Here is an 18,879-nt window from a genome sequence, read left to right as displayed (position 1 = left end):
GCATCTCTCTGTGCGACTTTAGCTAAAAATGGAACCAAATGTTATTGTTGTTAATGCTAAATGATAGTGTAGAAATGTCTGGATTGCAGGACACTGGGTCTGGTTTACTCCAGGGTGTATGTTTCATTCTCCACTTAGTTTGTCTCCTAAAGGGGAAAAACTAGACTTACCGCCTCGTGGTTGTATGCCTCCACAAACCAGTCAAACTGCAGTCTGCATCCATGTCTGTCCAAAATGTCATCACTGCATCATTAGTCAATTGTTTGAAATTGACATTGACATTGATCTTTGACCTCCAAATTCTAATCAGTTAATCCTTGAGTCAAAGTCAGTGGCAACTCCGGGGTCTGAAAAGCGAAGCCAATGCCGAAGTACCTTAAACTTACATTCTTTCTAACAGCCAGCAGGGGGCGACTCCTCTGGTTGCGAAAAGAAGTCTGATTGTGTGGAAGTCTATGAGCCTACTTCTCTCTTGATTTATTACCTCAGTAAACATTGTAAACATCAAATCAAATCAAATCAAATCAATTTTTTTTTGTATAGCGTCAAATCACAACAGAAGTTATCTCAAGACGCTTTATATATAGAGCAGGTCTATGACCGTACACCATAGTTTAGAGACCCAACAGGATCCACCAAGCGCACTGTGGCCAGGAAAAACTCCCCGATTACTGGGAAGAAACCTGGAGCAGAACCGGGCGCAGGGCGGGCGGCCATCTGTCGAGACCGGCTGGGGGGACAGATAGATAGAGAGAGAGTGAGAGAGAGAGAGAGAGAGATAGATAGAGAGAGAGAGATAGAGAAGCAGCCACAATAGCAGTCTAGCAGCTGTAATAGCTAATACAAGTAGGACTGATAACACAAAACCAATAGTGGTGGATGGAAAGAGTGATAATACAACTATCGGAAAGCCAGCACTGTCCAGCATCTCTCCTCAGTACGTCCATGTGTATTGGTGTGGGACGTCCCTGCGATCGATGCCCGTGCGTTGGTTCCTGCAGCATCAGCATGCTTGCTGGGAGCTCTTGATGTCTTTGGCAGTGATTGAGAAGTGTTATTCTCCAGGCTGCCACATTGTCACTAGGTGTTGGAAATCCCTCGTTAGCATTGGTAGTCCCTCGTACAGACGTAGTTAATTAGGGATGGTAGCAGTTGGTGTCAAGCAGGCACCAACGCGGCAGCAGATGCAGCCACAATACCGGAGACCACCAAGATCCAGGTGAAACCCTGCTCCAAGTGTACCCATGCTCCAGGTATAACCTCGCTCCAGGTGTGACCCCGCTCCACGGTTAGCTGCGAGACAAGGAGGCACAAGGACTCCCGGGAAGGAATGAAGTTAGTAACAACATGGACATGGGACATGAGTATATACATAAGGAGAGGGGAGCTCAGTGTGTCATAGGAAGTTCCTTATGACAGTGTGTCATAGGAAGTCCCCCGGCAGTCTATGCCTATAGCAGCTTAAGTATAAGCGTTATCAAAGAGGAAAGTCTTTAGCCTACTCTTAAATGTAGAGACGGTGTCTGCCTCCCGGACTGAAACTGGGAGCTGGTTCCAGAGAAGAGGAGCTTGATAGCTGAAGGCTCTTGCTCCCATTCTACTTTTGGAGACTCTAGGAACCTCAAGTAACCCTGCATTCTGTGAGCGCAGTGCTCTAGTGGGGTAGTAGTGGGCGGCTGTGGCTCAGAGGGTAAAGCAGGTTGTCCACCAATCGGAAGGTCGGTGGTTCGATCCCCGGCTGCTCCGGGTCACATGTCGGTGTGTCCTTGAGCAAGACACTTAACCCCAAACTGCTCCCGGAGGCATAGCCATCGGTGTGTGAATGAGTATTTAGATTAAATCCTGATGGGCAAAGTTGGCACCTTAGTAGCCTCTGCCATCAGTGTATGTGTGAATGGGTGAATACTGACATGTAGTGTAAAGCGCTTTGAGTGGTCGGAAGACTAGAAAAGCGCTATATAAGTCCAAGTCCATTTACCATTTACCATAGTAGGGTACTATGAGCTCTTTAAGATATGATGGGGCCTGACCGTTTAGCGCTTTGTAGGTGAGGAGGACGACTTTAAAATCTATTCTGGATTTTACAGGCAGCCAGTGCAGAGAAGCTAATACAGGCGTAATATGATCTCTTTTTCTAGTTCTAGTCAGTACACGTGCTGCAGAATTCTGGATCAACTGGAGAGTCTTTAGAGACTTATTGGAGCAGCCTGATAATAAGGAATTGCAGTAATCGAGTCTAGAGGTAACAAATGCATGGACTAATTTTTCTGCATCATTTTGACACAGGATGTGCCTGATCTTCGCAATGTTACGTAGATGAAAGAAGGCAGTCCGTGAGGTTTGTTTTATGTGAGAGTTAAAGGACATATCCTGGTCGAAGACAACTCCCAGGTTCCTTACGGTGGTGCTGGAGGCCAGGGCAATGCCATCTAAAGTAACTATATCATTAGATAATTTGTTTCGGAGGTGCTCAGGGCCTAGTACAATAACTTCAGTTTTGTCTGAGTTTAACATCAGGAAATTGCAGGTCATCCAGGTTTTTATGTCCTTAAGGCATGCTTTAAGTTTAGTTAACTGGTTTGTTTCGTCTGGCTTGATTGATAGATATAATTGGGTATCATCTGCATAACAATGAAAGTTTATGGAGTATTTTCTAATAACATTGCCTAAGGGAAGCATATATAAGGTAAATAGAATTGGTCCAAGTACAGAACCCTGTGGAACTCCGTGACTAACTTTGGCGTGCATGGAGGACTCATCGTTGACATGTACAAACTGAGATCGATCTGATAAATAGGACTTAAACCAACTTAGTGCAGTTCCTTTAATGCCAATTAAATGTTCCAGTCTTTGTAATAGGATGTCATGGTCAATGGTGTCGAAAGCAGCACTGAGATCTAGCAAGACAAGTACAGAGACAAGTCCTTTGTCCGATGCCATTAGAAGGTCATTTGTAATTTTCACTAGTGCTGTCTCTGTGCTATGGTGCACTCTAAATCCTGACTGATAATCTTCGAATAAATGATTGTTCTGTAGAAAGTCACACAGCTGACTGGCAACTACTTTTTCGAGTATTTTGGAGGTAAAGGGAAGGTTAGATATAGGTCTATAGTTGGCTAGGACCTCTGGATCAAGAGTGGGCTTTTTAAGAAGAGGTTTAATTACAGATACTTTAAAGGACTGTGGTACATAGCCTGTTAGTAAAGACACATTGATCATATCCAGTAAAGAGGTGCTAACTAGAGGTAAAACTTCTTTAAGCAGTTTAGTTGGGATGGGGTCTAGGAGACAGGTAGATGATTTAGATGAGGAGATCAGTGAGGTTAATTTGTGGAGGTCGATGGGAGAAAAGCAGTCTAAATATATATCAGGTTGTACAGCTGTTTCTAAGGTTCCTAAGTTTGAGGATAAATTGGTACCAGTTGACGGTAGGAGGTGATTAATTTTGTCTCTAATAGTTATGATTTTATCATTAAAGAAACTCATGAACTCACTACTACTGAGAGTTGTAGGAATACATGGCTCAATAGAGCTGTGGCTCTCTGTCAGCCTGGCTACAGTGCTGAATAGAAACCTAGGGTTGTTCTTATTTTTCTCTATTAATGATGAGTAATGGGCTGCTCTGGCATCACAGAGAGCCTTCCTATATGTTTTAAGACTATCTTGCCAGACTAAATGAGATTCTTCCTGTTTGGTGGAACGCCATATCCTTTCCAGTTTCCTCGATGCTTGCTTTAATTTGCGTGTTTGAGGGTTATACCATGGAGCTGACTTCCTTTGTTTTACTAACTTCTTTTTTAGAGGGGCAACAGAATCAAGTGTGACTCGCAGTGAGTCTGTAGCACTATCTACAAGATGATCAATTTGGGTAGGGCTAAAATTAACATACGAGTCCTCTGTTATATTGAGACATGGTATTGAATTTAATGCTGATGGAATCGCTTCCTTAAATTTAGCTACAACACTATCGGATAGACATCTAGTGTACACACTTTTATCTGATGGTGTATAGTCTAGTAATAAGAATTCAAAAGTGATTAAATAATGGTCTGATAAAAGAGAGTTCTGTGGAAAAACAATTAAATGTTCAATTTCAACGCCATATGACATAACAAGGTCGAGGGTGTGGTTAAAGCGGTGAGTGGGTTTATGCACGTTCTGCGAGAAACCAATTGAATCTAATAAAGAGATAAACGCAGTACTGAGGCTATCATTATCAACGTCCACATGAATATTAAAATCACCTACTATAATGACTTTATCTGTTTTCAGGACTAAGCTTGATAGAAACTCTGAGAATTCAGATAGAAATTCAGAATATGGGCCTGGAGCGCGGTACACTATAACAAATAAAATTGGCTGTAGTGCTTTCCAGGTTGGGTGTGAAAGACTAAGAACAAGGCTTTCAAATGAGTTATAATTTAGTTTAGTTTTAGGGTTTATTAATAGGCTTGAGTCGAAGATGGCTGCAACTCCACCTCCTCGGCCGGTGTCTCGAGGAATGTGAGTATTAATATGACTCGGGGGAGTGGATTCGTTTAGGCTGACATATTCTTCCTGACACAGCCAGGTTTCGGTAAGACAAAATAAATCAATGTGATTATCTGATATTAAATCATTTACTAGTAGAGCTTTAGATGACAGAGATCTGATATTTAAGAGTCCACATTTAATTCTCCTGTTTTGTTGCTTTATTGCAGTGCTAGTGTTAGATTTTATTAGATTATTATGTTTAACTCCTCTTCTGTTTACTTTTGATTTAATTAATTTAGGTGGGGCAGACACAGTCTCAGTGAGGTTTGGGGTTAAGCTATGGGTGGGTAACTGCTCTAATGGAAGCGCAGAGAAGTGTGTAAGACTACAGCTCTGCGTCCTGGAATGACCCCTGGTTTGTCATGGATTTGTTCCACCAACAATCTTGGTCAGATTTCTGGATAAGAGAGCCGCACCATCCAAAGTAGGATGAATGCCGTCTCTCCTAATCAGACCAGGAATTCCCCAGAAAGGGTTCCAATTGTCAATGAAGCCCACATCGTTTGCTGGACACCACCACGACAGCCAGCTGTGGAATGACTTCATGCGGCTATACATGTCGTCACTGGTCAAATTGGGGAGGGGACCAGAGAAAACTACGGAGTCCGACATTGTTTTTGCATATGCACACACCGATTGGACATTAACTTTAGTGACCTCCGATCGACGTAACCGGGTGTCATTACCACCGACGTGAATAACAATCTTACTGTATTTACGTTTATCCTTAGCCAGCAGTTTCAAAACGGATTCAATGTCGCCCGCTCTGGCCCCCGGGATGCAATTAACTATGGCAGCTGGCTTCGCTAACTTCACGTTCCGCAAAATGGAGCTGCCGATAACCAGAGTTGGTTTCTCAGCGGGTGTGTCGCTGAGAGGGGAATATCTGTTAGAAACGTGAAGTGGTTGGTGGTTAACCGTGGGCTTCAGGGTACGACTATGCGTCCTTCGGACAGTCACCCAGCCTCCCGGCTGCTCGGGGGTTGCCGGGGGACGGCTAGCAGAAGCTAAGCTTGGCCGGTCTGCACCGGCTAGGGGCTGGCTAACTACAGAAGAAGCTAAAGCTAAAGTGCAGAACCGGGCTTCTAACTCGCTAACCCTCGCCTCTAATGCAGCGAATGCACTACACCTAATACATGTACCATTAGCTCTAAAGGAGGCAGAGGAATAACTAAACATAAGACACACAGAGCAGGGGAGAGCAGGAGAGGGAGAGAGAACAGGAGAGCAGGGGAGAGCAGGAGAAGGAGAGAGAACAGGAGAGCAGGAGAGAGGAGAAGCCATCGCTAACGGCTAAGCTACTGCTAAGCTACTGTTATGCTACGATACGATAGCCCAGCTAGCGTTAGCCGAGCTGAATATGTGTGGTTAAGTCTCTAAAGAGGAGCGAGTTGTGAGTGCTTAAGCAGAACTAGTGTAGATGTAAATGTAGCGGGTAATTATCCGCTGTAATGAAGAGTATATAACTATATTGCCCTGGATGTGCTAGAGCAGCTACAGAACACAGCAGCACACAGAAAGACAGGCAACCGGAAATGAGACAATACGCTTACCGTAAGCACGTCAGCACGTCAGCACGTTACAATGTTTATGAGTTTATGGTCTCAATCTCTAGTTTCAAGTCTTCTTCAATACAGCATGATGTTCATTTAGTATATTAAGGTCCCATTTAGAGTCAGATAGACCATAAAGCAGGGGAGGCTTTAGGGCGGGGCTACCTTGTGATTGACAGGTGGCTTTCACAGCATTATCCGGTCTGGGAGTTGTCTGTGTTTTCATCTTAGAACTTTAACCCTTTCACAGTGTGTTTTCAGTTCATCAAAGTTGATTAAAACCGTTTTGGATGCGCTAAAAATGTTTTATTCAGCGTTAAGTTGTACATAGCTCCACCCTCTTGTGTCACTTCTGGTTGCAAATAACCAAGATACCAAGAAACAATTCTTATTTTCAGGCTTATTTTACAGTGTGTTTTTAGTTCATCAAAGTTAATTGTAACATTTTGGTCGTCTGAAAATGTCTTATTCAGTGTTCGATTGTACTTAGCTCTACCCTCTCTTGTCACTTCTGGTTGCAAAAAGCCAAAATGGCAAAAGCCAAAATGGCAAACTTGCTTCAAAACGGCAGTCCACAAACCAGTGGGTGACGTCACGGTGACTACGTCCACTTCTTATATACAGGCTATGGTCCAAGTGGACATTTGTGCCAAATTTGGAGAACTTCCCTCCAGGCGTTCCTAAGATATCAAGGTAACAAGAATGGTACGGACGGACAGACAACCCGAAAACATGATGCCTCCGGCCACGGCTGGCAAACAATTCCCATTGACATGAATGATGATGACTTTGGACTGTCTCTCTTGTCTTCAGTGTGGCAGTAATACCAGAAAAGATTATATTAAAAAAAATCTAACTTCACAATTACCATGAAGCTTTTGTAGACTTGAATTAACAACTGACTAACAATTAAACTTAAAATTAAACATTACAGCATGCATTCAAGCCATGTATGCTGTAATGATGAATCCCCCACATTTAGGGGCCATGAGAGCTGGTGTACAATCACTCGTCACCCCCCAATCCCTTAGTCATGTGCCCACATGAATGATGAACCTGGCTATGTTAAATCACAACTGGATTCTGCTACTGCCATCATGCACCTCTGTGCCCAGAAGGCTAATGAAGTTTGAATGAGTTCTGCAGCAAAAAATGAAATACAATTCATACTTGCTTGAAAGATGTGTACAAAAGTACCCCCGCGGTGCCCAGCGGGGTGGGCATTACACCCACAAACACACACGCCGATCGACAAATGAACAACATAATAGTCCGTCACTGAGGAAGCACCATTGCTTTTGTGCGTTGTCCTTTTTGTTGATTCGTCTGGCTAATTACCAACTGCACTCTCAGTGGTAAATTACAACGTCGATAATTTAAAAAAAGGGGGTTGGTAGGGACACCCAGTGTGTCTCTGCATGACTCGTAACAGCTCAGTAAAATGGCAGTTAAATGTTTATGAAGCTTGTCACACAGGGGTTGGGTCTGCAGCAGCATACGAGACAATGGTCGAGTTCAGCCTGATGGCAGCACAGTCATACACATTCACTTGGCCCCACAACACATTATTTAGCGCCATTACCAGGAAACAGAATGAAAGGGCATTTAATTGGCCTTTTAATTGCAGTGTAAATCCATGTGGTGAACCCGACCATCAAAGTGTGATTTCCTGCCGAACCATGGTCCATCTGAGGCACCAGTTACATTTAAGACTTCTTTATATGGAGCAGATGGAGAAGCATGTTGAAACAGATCCCATACTTTAACATCCTTCTTTCCAAAAAACTGACAATATGGGGGTCTCAGTGGGTAACCCACTAAGGCTGTTTCAAATTATAGCATCAGTCTGCAAAGACTGGAAACCATCATCTGCTGACCATTAATGTTGCACTTAACCCTCCATTATTATTCCCTTGTGTCTTCAAACAGTAAAACAGCCCATCATGTGTCCAGTACACTAAAGAAATATTCTTTTTTTGTTCACATAATAGACGGAGGCACAGGGGAGATCTGGCTTTCATGATATCAGAGCCAGCCCTGACAAGTTTGGTGCCATAGGCAAGATATTAACTGGTGACCCTTGCATCGCAGCCAATCATTGTGTTCATACCAGGGCTGTCAAAGTTAAAGCGGTAACGCGTTTACGCAAATTCATTTTAACGCAACTCATTTTTTAACGCATTAATGCAACTTGTGATTTTTAGATTGTAGCGGGCTCAGTACTAAAGCTAGAGTGAAGACACTGGCATCATATGAATTTGTAACTATAAAACCTGATGAATCCATCGGTACCAACCATGTCATACTAGCTTGACGTGAAGGAGGCTAAGTAGCGCTCCAAACTTGCGCTAAATTCTGGTGAGGAAAAACTGGCATGGTCATTTTCAAATGGGTCCCTTGACCTCTGACCTCCAGATCAGTGAATGTAAATTCAATTCAATTCAATTCAATTTATTTTTGTATAGCGTCAAATCACAACAGAAGTTAGCTCAAGTAAATGGGTTCTATGGGTACCCACGAGTCTCCCCTTTATAGACATGCCCACTTTATGATAATCACATGCAGTTTGGGGCAAGTCATAGTCAAGTCAGCACACTGACACACTGACAGCTGTTGTTGCCTGTTGGGCTGCAGTTTGCCATGTTATGATGTGAGCATATTATTTTATGCTAAATGCAGTACCTGTGAGGGTTTCTGGACAATATCTGTCATTGTTTTGTGTTGTTAATTGATTTCCAATAATAAATATATACATACATTTACTACATAAAGCAGCATATTTGTCCACTCCCATGTTGATAAGAGTATTAAATACTTGTAGGCCTGACTCAAATGCTTTGAAGCTTCGACTGTTGCCATGGTATTCCACCCACAAATCACTATTCGAATGTTTTATTTTTAACTTTTTTATTTTTCTATATATACGTATGTTATAATAATCTATAAATTCAAAATAGCCCATGAAATAAGGAATAATACCACAACATTATTAATTAGTTAATAACTAGTAGTTATTCTCAGACAGATATCGCTGTTGTGTGTAGAGATGTGTGTGTGCGCAGTAGTCCAGTACAGCAGCACTGTCCTGGGCACTGAAACAGGGGAGATGGAGACAGACAGACAGAAGAACATGTCAGCCTGCCACACCACGCCACGCCATGCTGCTCTGCAAAGCTTCGAATAGCTTTGGTATATTTCTTACCAAAGCTTTAAAGCCCCAAAAATGGTATTCGGGACAGCCCTAAATACTTGACAAATCTACCTTTAAAGGGACTATTTGTAACTTTCAGAAATGCTTGTTAACAGCGACACCTGTGGCCGTGAAATCAACGAAAGTCAGCGTCGGGCTCGCGCTTGCTCGCTCTAAATATACCTGAACGAGCATCGCTCAAAACAGTGAGGCGACACACGTCAGCTAAAAGCACAATATCACTCTATATTTCAGCTGCTTGGCAGTAATGTTAGCTGACCAGACGAAGGTCTCTCCATGAACATGATTTAGATCTGATCCTAGTGTTGGCTTTTCCTGCCTAAGTGCAGGCTGAGGCAGCGGGGCTCTCCAGCATGTCTCCCTGCTCTCTCTGCCCGCAGCCGGAGAGAGCAGAGGAGACACCGGCACCCGGTCGGTAACGAGAAGACAACGTAACTCTCTGAAGAGCTCCGTCACTTCACAAGACACGGAAAACCTCTGTTTGTCTGGAGGAGCTGCAGCAGTTATTTCTGCACAAACGTCCCCTGTGCATTCACTAGATATTCTCAGAGCTAAACTAACTCTTCTGCAGTGTGTAGTGAGCGCGCGTTCACGTCTAGAGGTGGAGCGAGCTGAGCTGTCTGAGTGAAGGAGAGCAGGCAGAGGAGGAGGGTATAGCGGCTACACGCGAACGCGCATATGCAAGCGCGCATGTGTGCCGACCCGCTACATTTATGCGCGTAGAAAGTTACAAATAGTCCCTTTAAGGTACATTTTGAACCGATAAAAAAAAGTGTTATTAATTTGTCATTAATCATGATCAACTATGGATATTCATGTGATTAATCGCGATTAAATGTTTTAATCAATTGACAGCCCTAGTTCATACACTCACACGTCTTTGAGAACAAGCTGTGCAGATCACACTTAAGAAAAACTGTATTTCTCAAAATGATGGGGGGTGATGCTGCGGACAACCCAGAAAATAGGGCCTATTTAAAAGGCTACAAAGTTATGTTGTTCTGGGCCTTTAATGTAATATCTTTGAAATATTATTAAAATACCTTTATTAAAATGGTAAAAATTAAATAATTGAATTTAAATTAATGTAATTTATTACTCTTCCCTCCTTTTGGGCGCCGCTATAGATGGATGGCTCCCCTAGCATTCGCCTATACCGCCTATGCCTAGGGCCGGCTTCTGCAGGATATGGAAAGTGGTGAGTTTGTGTTAATTTTTGGTGGTGGGGAAAAAATGAAAAAAGTCATAGAATCTCTTGTGCCCAGTTTTCAGCAGTTCGATTTCCCCTCAATTCTCTGCTGACAGACAGAATAAGCTGCCAGTCAGCCAGTCCATCCTGTCCACCTGCAAAAGTGTTGATTTGCCTGTAAGCCGCCCAAGGCTGATTGATTCCTGAGTGAAAGCTTCAGGCACATGATTGACACCACATGATTACTGCTCACGCATGACTGCTGTTTGCCAGACTGCAGGCCTCATCACATTATGACCATAGATAGGAAGGCAGCAAACATTACGATTACTGTACACCCCTCCCGAGTGTGACACAATCACATTTTTCTCAAGACTGTTTTGCAGCTCGTGCGCATTTTCAAGTGTGGTTTGTTACTCTCCGAAATTAATAACTTTGAGATTTTCTACAGAAAAGTCATTTAATGTGAAATCCATAAGGCCATATTCCTAATGTGGCATGACGCTAGCTTCCCTCTGAGAGTTATAGAGTTAATGGAGCTACGACCCAATGAGACGTCACAGAAGAAGAAAAAGGGGGAAATACGCATTTCCTTTTGTTTAGAAAGGACTGCAGTTTGAGACCTCCAGCTGTATGTGTGTTTGTGGGATTTCTGCAGTGTGTGGTAGTGGGTGCATAGCATCATGTGTGTTTTGTCATGGAGAAAAGAAGGAGTAGTGTATATCTCTTGACAGTGAAGTAAATTATCCATTTCTAATGTCCCACTGCACCTCCTGCACCCTGTGGAGTAGATAGAATTGGATCATAATTGAATCACTCGCAGCAATTATGATGGCATGCCCTTGGCTATGCAGTAGGACAGTGTCACGATGACACAGTGTACCGCAAACACACAATATGCAATAGTACTTGTATGCTTTGACTTCAACACACAAGGATAATCGCTTAATTTTCTAAGTCTAACCTTTAAACCAACACCAGTATGATTGATTCATCATGAACACATTTGACCCGGAGCTTTCACTCTTCGGATGGATGTCGTTCTTGAAAGTTAAAACATCCATAAATCAGAGTTTGTGGCTTAAATGTCCACACAGCAGAAAATGCTGTACCTCCATATTCATTATAGCACAGAATGGCAAGGCCATAGCGTGAATAGGAGAAGCTGGTTAGCCGCAGATGAATGCAACCCTTTTAGCTCAAACTCACCACCCCTTCGTTTAACCCTACCCGTCCGCTGAGCAGCTAGACATCCCCAATCACCTAGAGTTTTGAGGTTGCCAAGCAACAACTGCTCATGAGCGCTGTACACAGGCCGGTTGGCTGTGGCTGTTCTGCTTGTTCACACAGATGTGACCAGCTGGGAGGAGCAGAGGCCATAGGCAAATACATTTCTAAGAGACGGGAAACACTGCGTGTGGCCCAGTCTTCCTACACTCTGGTGTTTGAGCAACTTTTAAAGGACCAGTGTGTAACATTTAGGGGGATCTATTGGCAGAAATGGAATATAACATTAATAAGTATTTTTTCTTTCTTTACTGTATAATCACCTGAAAATAAGAAACGTTGTGTCTTCGTTACCTTAAATTGAGCCATTTATATCTACATACAGAGCAGTTCCTCTTCTTGAAGCCGGCCACCATGTTTCTACAGTAGCCCAGAATGGACAAACCAAACACTGGCTCTAGATAGGGCCATTCGCGTTTTCATGTTTTTGCATCAGCCACCGTAGTTCTCCTACACGCTTGACACACTGCACCTTTAAGGGTCCAGAGAGAGAAAACATATGATATCTGTAGTCATTTACTTACAGTTCTTCTCAGTCGCTTTGATACATTTCTTAGATCAGAATTGAAATTCTCAAAACTACTTGTTCAATTTCTACATCCAGCCTGGTCCCACCAAATGGCGTATGAATAGAACGCCAATTTCTTAAGTCATTTTGCGTGCTATCATAATGCCATTCTAGCTTAGGGCTTTTTATTTCATGCCATTTTGTACTGACTGCAATATAAACCTATCCACGTGAATCTGCTACACTCCGAACTGGTGACGTAGAATAACGTGCAACGTTCGGAACAAGTGGCGTAATATAAAAAGTGAGAAAGAGTGCTGATGGTGGTCCAGAGGGGAAGTGGATGGGTCAAACAACAAACATGTGACTTTCACCCAAGAGACCGGTGTGCACCAACAACTTGTCAAAATGAACAGGAATTACATTCAGGTGTAAACCTTTTTAATGCAGCAACAAATTGGTCAAAACTTACACAGGAATTAAAAATTCCAGTATATCATGTATATAGTATATAAACATTAGGGCTGTCAAAGTTAACGCCACTTATTTCTTTAACGGTATTAATGCAATCAATCTTTAAGAGAATGTAGCGGGATCAGGAATCCATCGGTACCAACCATGTCATACTTGCTTGTCGGTAAGGAGGCTAAATAACGCTCCAAACTTAAGCTAAATTTAAGTGAGGAAAAACGGGCATGGCCATTTTCAAAGGGGTCCCTTGACCTCTGACCTCCAGATATGTGAATGTAAATGGGTTCTATGGGTACCCACGAGTCTCCCCTTTACAGACATGCCCACATTTTGACCTACCTTGATTGGAAACGGTGACACAAGGTTTTGTCATTCTGATGGCACTGACAAGTTCATTGACATATTTAGAGAGATAAATCAAGGATTTTGAGCAAGTTACAGGCTTTTGCACTTAATCCATTGTGTGGTGTTGTTTGTACAAATTGTTTCGAGAAATGCACTCTCTGTGCAAATGTTCAGGATGATTTGAGAAATGTACCAAAGCGACTGAGAGAAACTGTAATTTTAGAAATATTTTTATAGCTCAGATGACATGGACTAAATCTGCTCTTACTGTGACTGAACATCTTATCTCCAAACACTTGCAGGAGACAAATAGTTACAGGCAGTTGTAAAAAGGGACATGCAATTTATCTGAGCCTTTTATCTCAAATGAAAGAATCTTTCCCTTCAAATTAGCATAGGATTTTGGTTAAGAACAAACAGGCAGTGCATTAAGTACAGAACCTCTAAATTAACATAATTGTGTGGGCAATTAGGCTAAAAGTGTGGAGTGAGTCTTTTTCGAAGTAAGCTTGATCTTGTTTTAGGAGATTGAATTTGCTAATTCAGTTATAGCCCACTATCTTCAGCAGTGGCATTGACCCTGTGTTATGCCAAGCCACTCACTGGGGGAAAGGGGGTGGGAGAGGGTGTCATGGAATTAGAACTGGAGGGTAAACACTCATCCATTATATACATTTCCTGACATTCAGGGCCCCTTAGACTCTGACATATGCCACACAGTGAATAGCAGTTTTGTTGAATTATAGCACAAAACATTTCATGTGACTCTTTTGTATGGAAGCATGCTCGGTAAACCCAAAGCATTGTTCAAAATGCATACAAATAGGATGTTTAAGAGTATTCAAATATATACCTCAATTAAGGAATTAAATATCAAGTTTCATGTAAGGGATAATGCATTTTGCAACCAAAATCCATTCACTCCGTTTCCCTGGTAACACTGAGTGTTTGCTAATACCTGGAAAAACCATTACCATCCCATAAAGGTCTTATGCAATGGGAACGTTGTTCACTGCTTCAGTAAATAGGATGGACCTTAGCTACGACTTGGCAACGGGAGATATTTCTAGTCTGCTCAGCTCATAGAACCCTTTGGCTCAGCTACGAGCCAGAAAGCTAACGTTATGCTAGCAAGATTCAACGTCAATAACGTTGCATACGGTTGAAAAACAGTAAATATAATTTCTCAGTATATTTAACAACAAAACTATCTATTTATTAGGGGTGTAACGATTCATCTACTATATCGATGTATCGATTTATATTCCTACGGTACAACTACATCGATAGGTACTCGGCAAGTTGTCCTTCACGGGAGACGTATATCGATATAACATCGATTTGAAAGGTAAAAATCGATTGTATCGATATTAAGGATTTGCATCTTGTATTTAAGGACGACAAACGTTATATGAATTAGTAATGAATTAGTATTAGTAAAGAAATGTTAAACGTAACTCCGGTTCTCCAGACATGTGTCAGCTCTGCTCTCTGCAGCGTGAGCGCGCATCCATGACTCCTCCTCTCTCACCAGGTAGCGGCTGGAGGGAGTCTGCATGGGACGAGGGGCGGCTTCACCCACAGGAGCTTTCCCCGTGCGCTGTCAATTTTTTAATTCAGAGAAAATGACTTTCCTTTCCCCGTCATGATATCTACTGTATGTGAACGCAGGATCAGCCGCCTCACGTATCCAGCCGGAGAGCAGACGGTCCGCGAGGCAAAGTATCACGACAAGTGATGGGAGTAAAGTAAAAACTAAACATAAATTCAACTAACGTTAGTCTGACGTAGTTTAAAATGTTTTTACAGATGTTTCCATGTATGAAAAGAGCCCAAATGAACACTGTAGGTGAACTACTGGATCACTATAAACAGATTATTTAAACAGCGTTTGTATAGGAATGATTCTGTCCCAAGCTGTTTGATCACTATCAGCTGTTTGATCACTATCAGCTGTTTGATCACTATCAGCTGTTTGATCACTATCAAGATTCAAGATTCAAGATTCAAGATTCAAGATGTTTATTGTCACGCCGGTTGTACAGGTACAAACGTGTGAAATACTTTTCGCTAGGAAGCTCCATTAAATAATAAATTATATTACATTTACATTTACATTACAATTATAAAAGGAAATACTTTATACAAGGGCATATTAAGAACATATGTATTAACAATATATACAGTATATACAGTATAAGAAATATTTTTGTGTAAGAATGTGTCAAATTAATTATAGATTTAAAAGTCTGATGGCCTGGGGGAAAAAACTGTTCCTCAGTCTGCTGGTGAGAGTCCTGGGGGTCCTGTATCTTCTACCAGAGGGCAGGAGGGAGAACAGGCTGTTGTGGGGGTGTGTCGTGTCCTTAATGACCCTCAGGGACTTCCTGAGGCACCGCTGGGTGTAAAGCTCCTGCAGGCTGGGCAGCTCGCACCCGGTGATGTGTTGGGCCGAGCGCACCACCCTTTCCAGCGCCTTACGGTCCACGTTGGTGCAGCTGCCGAACCAGGTGGTGAAGCAGCCTGTCAGGAGGCTCTCTATGGTGCCCCGGTAGAAGTCCCTGAGGATTTGCGGTTTCAGTCTGAAAGTCTTGAGTCCCCTCAGAGAGTACAGTCTCTGCTGGGTCTTCCTGACTACAGCGGTGGTGTGGGTGGCCCATGTCAAGTCCTTATGGATGTTGACACCCAGGTATTTAAAGGTGTCCACCCTCTCCACCGCTGTGCCGTTGATGGTGACTGGGGGGTGAGTGCAACCCCCCCTCCTGTAATCCACGATGACCTCCTTGGTCTTTGAGATGTTCAGGGAGAGGTGGTTGTTCTGACACCACTGTTCCAGGGTGGTCACCTCCTCCCTGTAAGCCATCTCGTCGCCATGGGAGATCAACCCCACAACTGCTGTGTCGTCCGCAAACTTCACGATGGTGTTTGAAGCTCTTGTTGCCACACAGTCGTGGGTGTAGAGGGAGTACAGGAGGGGGCTGAGAACACAGCCCTGAGGCGCTCCTGTGCTTAGAGTCAGTGAAGTCGAGGTGAGGTTGTTGATTCTCACCACCTGGGGGTGTCCCGTCAGAAAGTCCAGGATCCAGTCACACAGTGGTGTGTTCAGGCCCAGATCCTTGAGCTTACTGACGAGCCTGGAGGGCACTATGGTGTTGAACGCTGAGCTGTAATCCACGAACAGCATCCTCACATAGGTGTCCCTTCCTTCCAGGTGGGAGAGGGCGGTGTGTAGTACATGGGCGATGGCGTCCTCTGTGCCTCTGTTTGGGCGGTATGCAAATTGTAGGGGGTCGAGTGTGGGGGGAAGCATGGGGCAGATTAGGGATTTAACCAGTTTCTCAAAACACTTGCTGATTATGGGGGTGAGGGCTATGGGGCGCCAGTCGTTTAAGCTGGTTACTTTTTGTTGTTTGGGGATGGGGATGATGGTGGTGGATTTGAAGCAGGTGGGGACAGTCCGGAGAGATAGTGACAGGTTGAAAATTGTTGTGAAAACCCCCGCCAACTGGTGTGCGCAGGACTTCAGGACGCGTCCAGGAATGCCATCTGGGCTGGCCGCTTTGCGTGGGTTGATACGCAGGAGGGTCCGGCGAACATCAGCCTCTGTGATGGAGAGGGGACGGTCCTGTTCTGCAACAGTCATGGGGGAGGGGTGTGGAGGTGGTGGGCAATCCAGGTTTTCAGCTGAGGTGGGGGGTAGAGGGAAGGGGGTTGTCAGTGTTGGATGGTAGTGGTTGTAAGGGGGGGTTCTGATTGTCTGCAGGGGTGGGGGTGGGGCAGGACATGACACAGGGTCTGACAGAGGAGTCAAACCTGGCATAAAAATGATTGAGTTTGTCTGGGAGGTTGGGTGCTGTGTCTGTGATCTGTTGTCTGGGTCCTTTAAAGTCTGTCATGGTTTGGAGTGCTTGCCACAAGTGCCTTGGGTTGTTGGAAGTGAGTTTGGACTCCACCCGTTGTCTGTAGTCTCTCTTTGCCTGTTTGATTACTGTCCTTAAAGAGTAACGTGAATGTTTGTAGTCGTCTGGTGAGCCTGAGGTGAAGGCTGTGTTCCGTGCATTGAGGGCTGCACGGACATCACAGTTTATCCAGGGCTTTTGATTTGTCTTTGTCTTTATGGTTTTTGTGGGGACTACTTCCTCCGTGCATGTCCTGATGAAGCTGGTGACTGTGTCTGTGAAGCCACTGATGCTGTCGTTTGCAGTCCTGAACATCTCCCAGTCCACGTGATCAAAACAATCCTGAAGGATGGCGTCTGATTGGTCTGACCAACAGTGAACGGTCCTGTAGGCGGGGGCTTCACGTTTCAGTCTCTGCCTATAGGCGGGGAGAAGGAGGATGGAGGAGTGATCCGATTTGCCGAAAGGTGGGCGGGGGAGGGCTTTATAGCCGTTGCGGAAGGGTGTGTAGCAGTGGTCCAGTGTGTTGTCCCCCCGTGTGTTGAAGTGAATGTGTTGGTACAGTTTTGGGGAAATGTTCTTCAGATTGGCCCGGTTGAAGTCCCCCGCAACAATGAGTGCGGTCCTCGGGTGCGCGGTCTCCTGCACGTTAACTGCCCTGTGTAACTCCCGGAGCGCTCTGTCCGTGTCGGCCTGGGGGGGGATATAAACACCGGCGATGGTAACCGATGTAAACTCCCTTGGGAGCCAAAAAGGCCGACACTGCAGCATGAAGTACTCCAAGTCAGGGGAGCAGAAGGTGCCGATGGTCCTGATGTTCTGTTGGACACACCAAGTCCGGTTAACCATCAGACATACCCCTCCGCCCCTTGTTTTCCCGGAGAGCTCCTGGTCTCTGTCCGTCCGATGGACGGTGAAACCCGGGGGCTCGATGGCATGGTCCGGTACCTCAGCTGATAGCCAGGTCTCCGTGAGGCAGATAATGTTACAGTTTCTGATGTCCGGCTGGAAACATATCCGCACCCGCAGCTCGCACAGTTTGTTGTCGAGCGACTGCACATTTGCCAGTAACATGGTGGGGAGTGGGGGGCGATGAGCGCGCCGTCTCAGTTGAACCAGGACCCCGGCTCGCCGGCCTCTCCTTCTCTGTTGGGACCCGGACTTCGGTCGGACCCCGGCTCGCCTGTCTGTCCTCCTCAGTTCAGGAAAGAGAGTTAGATCCGGAGTGAGGAGGTCCCGGCTGTGGTGAATGCTCCTCTCTCTGATGTTCAGAAGAGTCTCTCTGTTGTAACTGATCCTGGGGGCTTTGTTATTGTTGTTGTTATTGTCGCCGTCGTCCATTCTTTGAAGTTGCTTTACTTAACTGATACTATAGAGCCTGAAACTATCACGAGACATAAAACTAGCAAAACTTAACAAAATAACATAAAACTGGCCTAATAATAAAAATTAATCTTTAAAAAAAAAAACACTAAAATAACCTTAACATGTACGGAGCTCCTGGCATGTCGCCCTGTCTCTACGGCGCCATGGTAACAAAAAAAAATGAAAATCAGTGGTTGATCTCTGTATTATTGCTCTACAGTTTATATTGAAAATGAAGACAGAAGCAGCAGGTTAAACCACTGTTCATTGAACTTGAATAGAAGTTGGTTTATTGTATTTTGTGTTAAATATTGCACTGCCTTGTATCTTGAGAACTGAATCAGCAGGTCCTGCAGTTGCACTTTTATTATTTTCAAATAATAGGTTTATGTATTTGCCTTTAATCGTTTTTTACTTGTTTATATCCATAATTAATTTATCCCTGATTCCCTAACAAGAAAAGCTTTAATGAATCCTGACCTGCTCTGTCCAGTATCACATATTTATTTCACAGTCAC

At 44.0% G+C, this 18,879-nt stretch overlaps 1 protein-coding gene and 1 long non-coding RNA gene across 2 annotated transcripts; both read right to left on the bottom strand.

Annotated features, from left to right (window-relative positions):
• Positions 1-4,803: 4,803 nt before the first annotated feature.
• On the bottom strand, positions 4,804-6,107 carry LOC141772128 (uncharacterized). Its single transcript, XM_074642800.1, has one exon. It carries the CDS (start codon positions 5,815-5,817, stop codon positions 4,894-4,896), a length of 924 nt encoding a protein of 307 aa, XP_074498901.1. The 5' UTR covers positions 5,818-6,107; the 3' UTR covers positions 4,804-4,893.
• A 10,743-nt stretch (positions 6,108-16,850) lies between these two features.
• LOC141772127 (uncharacterized) lies at positions 16,851-18,533 on the bottom strand. The gene is made up of 2 exons (XR_012594860.1): positions 18,467-18,533; positions 16,851-17,575 (listed from the first exon to the last, which is right to left on the bottom strand). It is a non-coding gene; the product is annotated as an uncharacterized LOC141772127 (long non-coding RNA).
• Between the last annotated feature and the right edge of the window lie 346 nt (positions 18,534-18,879).

Source organism: Sebastes fasciatus, chromosome 8, assembly GCF_043250625.1.
Source record: "Sebastes fasciatus isolate fSebFas1 chromosome 8, fSebFas1.pri, whole genome shotgun sequence".
In the NCBI taxonomy this organism is placed as follows: Eukaryota; Metazoa; Chordata; class Actinopteri; order Perciformes; family Sebastidae; genus Sebastes; species Sebastes fasciatus.
This window is presented reverse-complemented; position numbering and strand designations above follow the sequence as displayed.

Bases quoted from the DNA above. Each gene is read 5' to 3' on its own strand.
- LOC141772128 (XM_074642800.1), bottom strand. From the start codon at position 5,817: ATGGCTTCTCCTCTCTCCTGCTCTCCTGTTCTCTCTCCTTCTCCTGCT.